The following is an 11,300-nucleotide window of genomic DNA, read 5'->3' on the forward strand; positions in this document are numbered from 1 at the left end:
GACCATCCTGATCTCTGTAACAACCTATCTGTTTCTAAAGAAAAGGACTCCCTGTTTTCTGCTTCGATGCTTCATGCAGCCAGGGACGTGAGAGCAGGCAAGGGTGTGTGAACACTGAGCAAGCTTTAGGAGAAGTGCAGCCTACAGAGCTATTCTCTCCACTTGTGGGAAAATAACAGCAAGTTCTCCTGCATGTAGCAGCATTTGGAGCTGTTGGGGCCTCTGTGCCAGGGGGAGCTGCATTTTGGTACCAGGTGGAGTGCTCTCTATAAATAGTGCGTGAAGTGGTTGGGGATGAAAAGCGCTGTGTAAAAGTGTACTTACGGATGTCCTGCAGGCTGGAACAGCTGCTGCTGTCCATCTTCCTGGCTATACCTCTGTCCCTTCAGGACAGCTGTGGTGTTCTTGTCAGTGCTTGATATTTGTTAGGGAAGGGATAGGATAGTGCATCTTCCCTGGAGTACCATGAAAATGTTCTGCTTTGCGAGCAGCCTTCTCTAATCCTGTATGTTCTGGGGCAGACTGGGAGATGGTGGATTGTATCCTTGTAAGTGATGTAGTGGGTTATTCCTTTCTCCCTTCACCATACTGGGCAGTAGGGGAAATTGTTAGGAAACCTGACTCAGAAGCTGAGAGAAGGTTACCTTCAGTTAATGCATGATCTTTGAATTTGCTAGGGGGTCAATCTCCTCTCTGCAGGTGGTACTGCACAGTACTAGTAGCATGAGACTTGTTTGCTCACAAGCATCGTATGTACAAGTGATTAGAAGTTATACCAATAATATCTCTCAAACTTTTTTGGTTTTTTTCCACCTGTTTGCCTTCTCATGTTTAAAAGCTTGACTATTGCTATTTCATTGTCTAGTCAGGCCACGTTACTGATTCAGGCTTTCAGGCAAATGTTTGGTTTTGTCCTAAGATAGGCACCCTTCTTTGCACCTCTTCTTTTCCAATCCAAAAGGAATTCTTACTTGTGTGATACTTTCAGCTTGTGAAAAAGCCTGAGTGCAGGAATATATTGATTTCACTAACCAGTAATTTCACCAGGGTCATCTCTTCACAGGCCTGGGACAATACAATCTCTGTGTGGTACAGAATGCATCATGGTTTCTTCAGATCAGCTGAAGTCTGTCACATTCATTATTTTTTTTTCTCTTGTCTCTTCCCTTTTGCTAGAGTTTGCAGTACTTGGATGTTTCTGTCCTGGGTGAGCTGGTTCCTCGGCTGTGCGAACTAGTAAAAAGTGGAGTAGGCCTAGGCACAAAGGTAATGCCTGGGATTTTAATAGATGCGTACCTCAGCAAATATAAACAGCAGTAACCAGGTGCTAATATATTTTCATATCATTTGTTTTCTCTTGCAATCCTCTAGGGAGGCTGTGCCAGTGTAATTGTCTCACTAACCACACAGTGTCCCCAGGACCTAACACCTTATTCAGGTAGGGTTTGTTTCTTGTCTCAAGTTTTAAGTGTTTTTGATTGCTGCTTTGTAGGTAGCTTTTCTTCCCTATTTACCTTTGATTTTTTTTTTTTCTTTTTTAATCACAAGAATGATCCATTTTTTCTATTTTCCTCGGAGTTGTTTGAAGTTGTCCTGTGTGAAATAGGGATACTGGGTTAGATCTGTGAGATGTTGGATTCATCACCAACCTGGAAGAGGCTGAGAGAAAAGATGAGAGAGTTCCCCCAGGAGGAACCGATGGAAATTTGCCTCTAGACCTTTTTGGAGCATAGTAGCAATGCTTGTGTTAGTGTAGTGCTGTAAGTAAGCACTTGTTTCTTCACTTTGAGCAACAGGAGAACCATAAAGAAGGACTTAGGTCCTGTGGATCTTAATCTTCTCTTTACATTGAGAATTTATTGTGATTTAGCAGTACAAAGAAGGACTTCTTTTTGCTGCAAAGTCGGAAAATAACTCAATAATTGATCAGCTAGGGTGCTTGTGTCAGAGGAGCATTATTAGTCAAGATTTGCAGGCTAAGGGTCGCAAAATATCAGCATTGGCTGAGCTTTGCTGCCACCAAGAGCTGTATTGTGCTGTGCACTTAAGTAAACATGGAACAGACAGATGCATAACCCAGCAAACATGTGAAGGGTGAGAATGAGTAAATGCATATGATCTAATGAAACGAAGGCAGTTCTAACTCTTGTCACAGCAATAAAAACTTGATACATCTGACAAAGTGAACTCTTCCAACAGGCAAACTCATGAGTGCTTTGCTTACTGGCCTGACTGATCGCAACAGTGTGATACAGAAGTCTTTTGCCTTTGCTATGGGGCATCTAGTCCGGGTGAGTAGGGGTTTGAGATAGTTTTAAGCTTTTTACTTGTTATTATTATTATTATTATTATTTTAAGTGTTTGAGTGGTCTGAGTCTCTTTTCTGTTACAGACTTCTCGGGACAGTAGCACGGAGAAGCTACTGCACAAACTCAGCAGCTGGTACATGGAAAAGGAAGGTTTGTTTCTTCTTGGATATTCAGTTACAGAATATATAGAAAAAAGTTCTTGATGCTGACAGAAGCTGGTAAAGAAACATTTCTATACTGTGATGCTTGCCTTCACTAGTTGAATAATTCCCATGTGTTATGATCTGCATTCCTCTCTTCACTAAGAAGCTGACCAAGCTGTCAAACTAAAAATCTTGCCTCCCAGTTGTAATGTGCTTATTTTTCTCTTTCAGAGCCAGTGTACAGGACAGGCTGTGCTTTAACTGTACATGCTATGGGACGCTACAGTCCAGATGTAGTGAAGAACCATGCCAAACAGGTGTTGCCATTGGCTTTTCTTGGCATGCATGAGGTTCCTGGTGAAGAAAAAGGAGAAAAAGATGATTCTACTCTGTGGGCAGAAGTTTGGCAGGAAAATGTACCTGGTAAGCTGCATTAGGAGAGGCAAAAGCTTTCTAGTGGATTGGGGCATGAAATACCATGCTTTCTGGAAATCCATTTTGGTTATAGGAAGTTCTCGTGGTAAGAGACATGGAAAACTTATTTTCATTTTCCTACTGTCCTGAAGGTGTTCTGTAAGAACTTGGTCAAATTAACTTCTCTGTGGCTATTTGAAATAATATTGTCAATAGGTGATAAAGCACAGAGATAATCAGGAGAACTGTTTTATGATCATGAGGCACTTAATGCTGCTGTCATGCAGCCCTTATGTTACGGGTAACTGAACACCTTTGGAACTTTCCATGACGGTCTTTAGGGACTGCTGCACTCTCTGAATTTGAGGAAACTTCAGCCTTCCTCTGGTGCTGGTGATCTTGTCTGGTCTTTTGGCAATGCCTGTGGTTTTACTTCAGTGAATGTATCTACAGAATCACAAGGGCTGCTTTGCCTTGCTTTCTAGAGGAAGATCTGGATGCATGGTGAAATTGGTTTTGCTCATTCCTTCTCTGACTTGATTTCAGATCTAGTCCCCTAGTCAGCAAAATAAAGGGCTGGAGAGTTTTCCAGTTACCTTTCCTCAAAGGTGAAATGAAAGTAATGTTCCCTAGAAGGTGAGTGACACAGTGCATAGTGTCTGCCACGTGGAAAGCTTTTTATCTAGGTACTAAAGTCTAAAGATTTTATTTGAAAGAAGATTTATTGAGAAGACAGAATTAGTCTTCAATAAACTTGGGAAGAATTCTTTGCTGCACTGCCTGAAGTAGGAATTACCAGTATACTGTTCCTAGAAAACAAAACAAAGAAAAAAAACCCACAGGAATCTTTAATTGCCTACTCCCCACACACCTATTTTTTTTTCTTTAAGTAAGATGAGATATTTGTTCATTTTGTGGCAAAATTATGGTTTTCTTTTTTTTTTTTTTTTATGCAGGTACTCAGGGTGGCATCAGGCTGTATATGCAGGAGCTGATAGCCATTACACAGAAGGCTTTGCAGTCCCAGTCCTGGAAGATGAAAGCTCAGGGAGCAGCTGCCATGGCATCAATTGCCAAACAGACCGGCTCCCTTGTACCTCCACATCTGGGAATAGTGCTGTCTGCACTGCTGCAGGGCCTGCCAGGGAGAACATGGATTGGGAAGGTAAAAAGGAACTGTCACCTTGCGAGCGTTAGTCCAGCGCTTGGTTCTTGAAGCAGCAAGTGCAGTGTTCTTTGTTAGAGAGGACGACATACAGGAAATCACGTTTAGGGAGCCTAGTGTTTGGCCTGCTCTTAGTGGATATAAAAGTTCCACATTCCAGGTGCAGAATCGAGCACTTATTAATCCTTGTGTGGTTGGTGATGTGCCCAGCTCTCCTGTTTATCAATATCTCTGCAACATCTCTCAAACGTGGTGGGAGTCAACAGTGCCCCCCAGTTTAGTATCATTTGCAGACCTAGAGTTCTGCTTCACCTCTTTCTAGCTTTAAGGGGGACTAGCTTATGCTCAGAGGTGCAGAAGGGCCCATTTACACTGCTGTTCAGTGCAAGGCCTCTGCAGCCTCTACAGCAGCATAGGAGAAGATGCGACATATTGCTTCTTTAGGCTGGAATCATAGACGTGTGTCCCCAGTACCTCCGGCAAAGTGCAAAGGATGTTCTTGCACTGTTTGGTTATAGGGTGTTTCTCAGTGATATCCATTTTTCTTGTTGCAGGAGGAGCTGTTAAAGGCTATCACCAGTGTTGTCTCTGCCTGCAAGTGAGTATCTTGAAAAAAGTGGTACCCTTGGGATCTGGGATGTCAAAAAGGAGGTTGCCACACAGGGTTGTGGTGCATGACAGACTCTGTGTCTCCTTGCTCTCCTGCAAATTCTGAACAGCATCAGTATGTGAGGAGTTCCTCTCCACTCCTTCTGTCTATATGTGGTCACTAGTGAGGGCTGAAAGGCACAAATGGTGCTTCACAAGGACCTACAGTACTAACAGTTGATTTAGGGCAGAGGATGTTGAAAGGCCAGAATTGCTAAAATGGAAAAAAAGAGACCAAGGGGAAGGATGAGCACCTTAAAGGGGGAAAGAGAAAGAAGAAGAAGGGGAAAGAAGAGTGCATTGAAAATATGTATGGCAAAGCAGGAAGGAAATTCAGGCAGGACAGACAGGGTAACAGTAAAGAAGAATGTGGGAATGTAATGTTAGTTAACGTTGGTGGGCAGCCCAATGTCTTAACGTGGGAATTGCTTATGATTTCTGGAAAAAGTTGTGTTTGGGGCTATTATGAGTCTAATGCATCTCTGTTGCATTGGTGTTACAGTGCAGAGCTACAGAAGTCGGTGCCTGGCCAGCCCAGTGTCAGTGATGTTGTCCAGGCTGTACTGAAAGAGTGTCGGAAAGAGAACCTGAAGTACAAGATGGTGGCACTACGCTGCATGGCTGCAGTGCTGCAGGCAACAAAGGAAGACCGGTTCCAGGAGCTGGCAGATATCATCTTCCCCATGATAAAGAAGGTGGTGGTTCATCTTCTTGGGTTTTCTCTCTTGCAAAGCAACCATGTAGCAGTGGTCTGGCTGATGAGGTTAAAGGCATGCCAAATTTCTGCAGAGAAGGCAGTGCAAGGAGGACACCACACTCAGCTAAATCCTTTTTAGGGCTGACTACCAGACTGTTCATGAGCCCTGGGAAAGCTGTAGCTGTGCTCCCCAAATCCTAAATTAGCCCAGTAATCCTCTAGACAGAATCTGTCCTGTGGCGTCCAGCATTGCATCAGTACTGCATTAAAAAGTTAATTTCCTGGCTGCTCTACATGCAGCAGGGCACTCCTAGGAAGCTGTATAAAGTGCTTCCCTTGAGCTTTTGCAGTGCTTTACAGCTCTGAGATTCAGACTCTCAGCACTGAGTTGTTTGGGTACAAGGCCATGGAGGCTTTCCATTTCCAATTTCTGCAGATTGTCAGCAGTTCTGGAGCTGCTGGTAGCCAAGGAGGCCATACTCCTGTCTATGGGGATTTTGTCTGGGTGCAGGGACTGGCTGCACTGGCTGCAAGGGAAGATTGGTTGAACTGAAGTGTGTGGCCAGCCTTTGTCATGCCTTCCTCACCTCTGCAGAACACCGTTGAGAATGCGGGTGCAAGTTTACCAAAGCTTGACGAAGAAGATGAGGATGCAAGAGAGAGGGAGGTGCAGATGGAGTCCCTGCTCTGTGCCTTCGAGACCCTGGGCAAAGCCTGGCCAAGGAGCCCAGAGACACAGCGTGAGTCATCTGACACTGAGCTCTGAAATCCTGAAATCCCCCCGCCTCCAAAGGAGGAGGGGGAGGAGAGAGGGTATCGTATTTGGTGTGGGGAAGCTTTTGAGAAGATCTGTGAATATGTTGGGAAACAAAACAGGGTGCTTTTATTAGTGGGGCAAAAAGAAACTGCTTTTCTTCCAGTGCTTCTTAAAGAGCATGGTGCCCTGCCTTGGCGGGTGAAGATTTCTGGAACCATTTGTTGCAGTGTTGACTTGGTCCTATGCTACAAATCGAGGGTGATGTCACTTGAGTGCAGGATAAGGAATATGTAGGAGAAAGGGCACGAAGTGGTTTCTTCTGCCTTTCCCTCTTGTGACACAGCAGTAACATAATTCCTTAATTTTTCTCTAGGTTGCTTTCGCCAAGAGTTTTGCAAGTTAATGTGTGACCGTCTGAAACTCAGCACATGGAAAGTGCAGCTTGGAGTGCTGCAAGCCATGAATACCTACTTTGAGAGGTAATTCTCCTTTCTGCCATTCACTTCAGTTACGTTTCTCTACTGCTTCAGACTGTTGCATTATGAAAGACACGCAGTGATTCTCAGAGGAAGGTAGAGCAGATCTCTGTCCTTAGTGATACAGAGTGACTGCTTCTGCATTTGACAGGTTGGTGCTGTTTGAGGAGGAGCATGCAGACCCTGAGGCATTGACAGAAATACTGTTGGAAACCTGCTCATCTATCACCCATTCTTTAGGTAAGTGGTTGTTGCCCAGCATAAGGTTGTTGATGAATTGCATGTTAACACATTTCTCCTTTGGTTGCTGACTAGCAGAGAAAGTGCAGAATAAGCATAGGGTGCCAGAGATAGCACCTCGTCCTGCCTTGTTCTGCAGCAGCTGCTAAAAATGGTGTAGTACAAGATGTAGTACAAGAAGTTAATTCCTCTTGTGCACCATCACTAAATGCTGCTTGTTAAAATCTGGATGATTTACAGCCCTTGAAATTTAGCAAAGAAAAAGTCTGTGATGCACAGAGGTTGTTTGTCATCAAATTGCAGATATTTGAACCTTGCTGCTGTTCAACATGTGCAAGGAGCAGTAGACCTGTGTTAATAATGGAAGGGTGATACACAGGGCTTAGGGGACCTGTTAGCCTCTCCCTGGTCACTTTCTGCCATTCAGAGGTGTCTGACAGGGTAGCGCTGCAGTCTGACAGTGTGAATGAGCTGTACTATGAGCGCTCTTCCGACCGCGGTGGTGACTGCTCTGTGTACAGCTGGGTGTCCCTTTGGTTCTGAGTTCAGTTGTTTTTTGTCTTGTTGTTGCTGCTGTTTTTAAATCCCTTAGAAAACAAAAGCTACACGTCGGTCAGAACAGAAGCTTTGTCTGTGATACAGCTACTGCTCACCAGACTGCAAGGTGAGACTTTGTCCTTGCTACATGAGAGAATTGCTGCTGTGTGAAGAAAAGCACATGGCTCTGTGGCCTGGAAGAGGGGGGGAGAGAGAATTGCCTTCTGTTCTGGGAGATTTAGTGCTGTTCTGGGAGATTTAGTGTTGTATTGGGACTTAGGTGTTTCCCAGTCAGCTGTTAATTGACTGGGAAAACTTGAAGAGAGTTTGAAGCAATTGTGGTTTAAGGTGTATCTAAACTAGGCTGTTCAGGCTGGACCAAACTTGGTCACTGTGAGTGACGTGTAAGCAAGCGCTCTTTCAGCCTGTGTGGGGACAGGGACTGTTTGTTGGTGTGGACTTTTGGCAGACCGGTATTGATGTCTGGTGTCATTCTCTGTCTACACAGAGTCTAAACAGTGGGAAAGCCTGAAACCAGAAAGCAGAGAGCACCTCATCCACTCATTATCTACAATGGCATCAGACAGCAGACCTGAGCTACAGGAGAAGGCATTTATATTGAAGAAAACACTTGAAAATCTAAACTAAATTGTAAAAGCGTAAACTACAAAGTGCCATGTAAAACAAAACAAAAAGTGCAGTGGTCTGAAAACCAAGTGGGAAAATGAAGATTACTCTGTAGCATGCATCATTCCTGGCCAAAATAAAAAAAATGCCTTAAGTTCTGTTCCCCATTAATGTTACTTTTACTCTTTAAGCTTATCATTAGTTACTGTTTTGTCAGTAAATACCTCTTAATGATCTGCCCTAGAATGTTTCTAAGTGTGCAACATAAAAAATGTTGAGGGCAAGATGCTTTTATTTCCCTTTAAATCAGCAAAAGAATGTTACTCAGATCCCCGTTGTCCTTCAAAGCAATTTATTGAAAAACCACCAGCACAGGAAGTGGAAAGCATGTTTGATTTTTTTCACTTATGTCATGTGTGGAGATCTGTTACCTGGTGTTGTTGAGACTCTACGGTAGGGCTAGTGTTCATTACCTGTAAAGAACGAAACGCTGCCCCTGAAGTCCGCGTTAAGCTCCTTGACTTCCAGGGGCAGCGTTTCATCCGGCACCCACCTCTGCTTCTCCTGTCTGCTCCTCCCTTGCAGCCTCTTGTCCATGAGCTATGAAAGGCAGAGTACTGTTAGCTTCTCTCCTTCTTCTCTGACCTCAGAATGGATTGACCGAGGCTTTGCCTTCCCCAGCTGTAACCTCGGCCTCCCAAACTTTAAATGAGAACTTTCTTCCTCAAAGGATGCACAAGAGAGCACTTTACTGAGCTGTGTGGGACAAAATTGGGCCTCTTTGGTGCCCAGGTGGAACACTGCTCTTCTCAAAATTGTTTTGCATGGACACTCCTCAGCTGCAGGAAAAAAAAAAAACAAAACAAAAAAGGAAAAACAATCTTTTCTAGATATGTTTTTGAAGAGTGTTCAAAGTTTGCAATGATATTTTTTAATAGTGGTAATACTTTTTTCCCCTTCATGTTCGTAACTCTGTTCTTGCTTTGGAAACCTGTACTGATGTAGAATTGTCAGTATTTGTAAGGAACTGAGTTGTATGTTGTTTCTCAGCAGCCCAAGTCATGCTGGTTTCTAGCAAATACTTTTTAATTTGCACTTACTTACTTAAGAAGAAAGATTATATCTGCATTAACGTGGAGTAAAATTGCTATTTGATGATGTGGCCATGCTGCCTGTCTCTTGTTGCCCTCCTCAGATGAAAGACAAACCTGACCGACCACTACAGCGACAGACTTTTCATAGCATAAAGTTAGCACTGCACCACAACCTGACCAGCCGCATGCGTACAGTTTTTTGGGGATAAATGCTTTGCTGATGGTGAAATAAAATCATCGTTGTGGGTACCACCATGTCCATGGTCTCCAGCACGGGAAAGCTTGTTTCTTTTCTTACGATCCGTGGAGCTCCTTTCAGAGAGTGTCTGTTAGGGTGAGAATTGTTCGGATAACATCACCTTTCCTCCACATCCATTTATTCAGAATCAGGTATACAGTACCTACTTTTTCCCTCAGGTGCCATTGTCCATTCAGTATTTCCTGGTACTGTAACATCCAGTCGCCCGGCTTTGTCGATGGGAAGGGAGGAACGTAGTTTTTACGCATCTGGTAAGAAAAAGTCTGCAAAAATGGGCAGAGCTGTCCCACTGTGGCTCTTGTGTAGCAGAACCCTCAGCGAGCACTAATGCATTGTACACTAGGGCTGGTCAGCGAGCAACTTCTTGGTGCTGGGAGCTGGTGCTATAACACTTTGATTTACACCTTGTTGCAGGGAGCTGCTCTTTGTTTACGTGTAGTTTGAACTATTGAGCACAGTGTATATTTTAAAACTTTACTGGGCAAATCACTTTATGGTGTCTTTACAGATTTGCTTACCATGACGTGTAGTGTCATGAGCGCTCATTTATTTTGTATTAGATGAATATTACCAGTGATGCTTTGCTGTAGCAGTTCATTGTCTGACTTGGGTTTTTTCGTATTTGGTTGGAGTGACAGTTACAGAAAACAAGAGTCTCCAGGTCTCTGGTAATCTGATTTTTCACTGCGGACTGCAGTATGAGGAGGCAATGCCTCACGTGGTTGAAAGGCTGTAAGGAGAACTGTACTAATTGTCAATAGCAGCCTGACTTTCTTTATTGGGGATTTACACTAGAGGGAAGAGCATATTCTAGGAACTCTAAAAACAGCTGGCTTGACAGCTCTGGCCGAGTGTGTGTTTGTTAGGAAGGTTGGAGATGGTTTACTACTGTCTGAATCACAAAGCAATATGTCTTTCTCGTGGTTACAGAAGAGATTCAGAGCTCCTCTCTAAAGCACGTGCCTATACACAGAACCTACCTGTACAACAGTTAATTCAGTCAGAGGCTTGATTTCTACCCCCCTCTCATTTGTAAACGTGACGGAATTAAAAAATAAATAGATGTGGCCTTCCTAGAGTTTTTCCTCTAAAAGTGATTGCACTATGTAAAACACACTGTACTTTGCCCAGCCTGGGCATCCTTGTGCTGCTGCAATGCTGCTTTGTATACCAGGAGTGCAGTGCGCAGATTTGACACTAGCACTCATTCTGACCTACAAGCTGTTGCTTAAATGGATGTATATTGAGAAGTTTTCTAATGTTGCAAGATCTCCATCAAACTCACTGCAATCTGTACTGTCCAAGTATGTAAAGGGACTGATTGAAAGAAAGAAAACCCTGTTGCTTACCAAAAAGGTAAAACTAAATAAAAGATGCATGACCTGTTCTTGGCAGTAACTGGTGATTTTTTTTTCCCCTCCCCCAATGAGTATTTTTTGGTATTGCTCCACATACAAAGCAAGGGAGATTTTAGGATTGGGAGTGGAATGCATTACATCTGTGAGTGTGTTTATTGTATGTACAGATGTGTATGTGGTTTTTTTTATATATATTTGATGAGTGTGTGTTTTATGTATGTATATATGGAAGGTCATGAGATGACTACAGGAGAGCACATCCAGTATTTATTCTGGGATGGTGGCTACTTCTCTACCAAGTAACTGGTTAAGGCAGCATCTGTCACGTTGTCACACCTCGCCCACACCACGAAGGGAGCCTTGCTGCTGAGTGAGGGTCAGCTTCCATCCCTGCTGCCTCTGGGTGCTGTGAGCAAAGATGTGTACTTTGGGATTTTAAACCAAAGGGAGGACCACAATAAAACGTTGGTATGTGTTGAGTCTGTCCCTATAATCAAGGCATGGGGCACGTTAAAACTCTAATTCTAACTAACTATGCATTATTGGGTGAAAAACAGCAAGGAAGGAAAGCAAGGA

The 11,300-nt window shown here is 43.6% G+C and overlaps 1 protein-coding gene across 1 annotated transcript in view; it reads left to right on the forward strand.

Moving 5' to 3' along the window:
• Nucleotides 1-10,753, forward strand: part of ECPAS (Ecm29 proteasome adaptor and scaffold) — a 59,347-nt gene extending 48,594 nt beyond the window's left edge. The window contains exons 37-49 of the mRNA NM_001389451.2: nucleotides 1,177-1,266; nucleotides 1,372-1,438; nucleotides 2,200-2,291; nucleotides 2,393-2,459; nucleotides 2,684-2,875; nucleotides 3,823-4,031; nucleotides 4,586-4,629; nucleotides 5,182-5,374; nucleotides 5,972-6,116; nucleotides 6,507-6,612; nucleotides 6,761-6,849; nucleotides 7,442-7,513; nucleotides 7,895-10,753. Of these exons, the coding sequence (NP_001376380.2) occupies nucleotides 1,177-1,266; nucleotides 1,372-1,438; nucleotides 2,200-2,291; nucleotides 2,393-2,459; nucleotides 2,684-2,875; nucleotides 3,823-4,031; nucleotides 4,586-4,629; nucleotides 5,182-5,374; nucleotides 5,972-6,116; nucleotides 6,507-6,612; nucleotides 6,761-6,849; nucleotides 7,442-7,513; nucleotides 7,895-8,034 (1,506 nt within the window). The 3' untranslated portion in view covers nucleotides 8,035-10,753. The remainder of the gene's footprint in view (nucleotides 1-1,176; nucleotides 1,267-1,371; nucleotides 1,439-2,199; nucleotides 2,292-2,392; nucleotides 2,460-2,683; nucleotides 2,876-3,822; nucleotides 4,032-4,585; nucleotides 4,630-5,181; nucleotides 5,375-5,971; nucleotides 6,117-6,506; nucleotides 6,613-6,760; nucleotides 6,850-7,441; nucleotides 7,514-7,894) is intronic.
• Nucleotides 10,754-11,300: the final 547 nt, after the last annotated feature.

Source organism: Gallus gallus, chromosome Z, assembly GCF_016699485.2.
Source record: "Gallus gallus isolate bGalGal1 chromosome Z, bGalGal1.mat.broiler.GRCg7b, whole genome shotgun sequence".
NCBI lineage: Eukaryota > Metazoa > Chordata > Aves > Galliformes > Phasianidae > Gallus > Gallus gallus.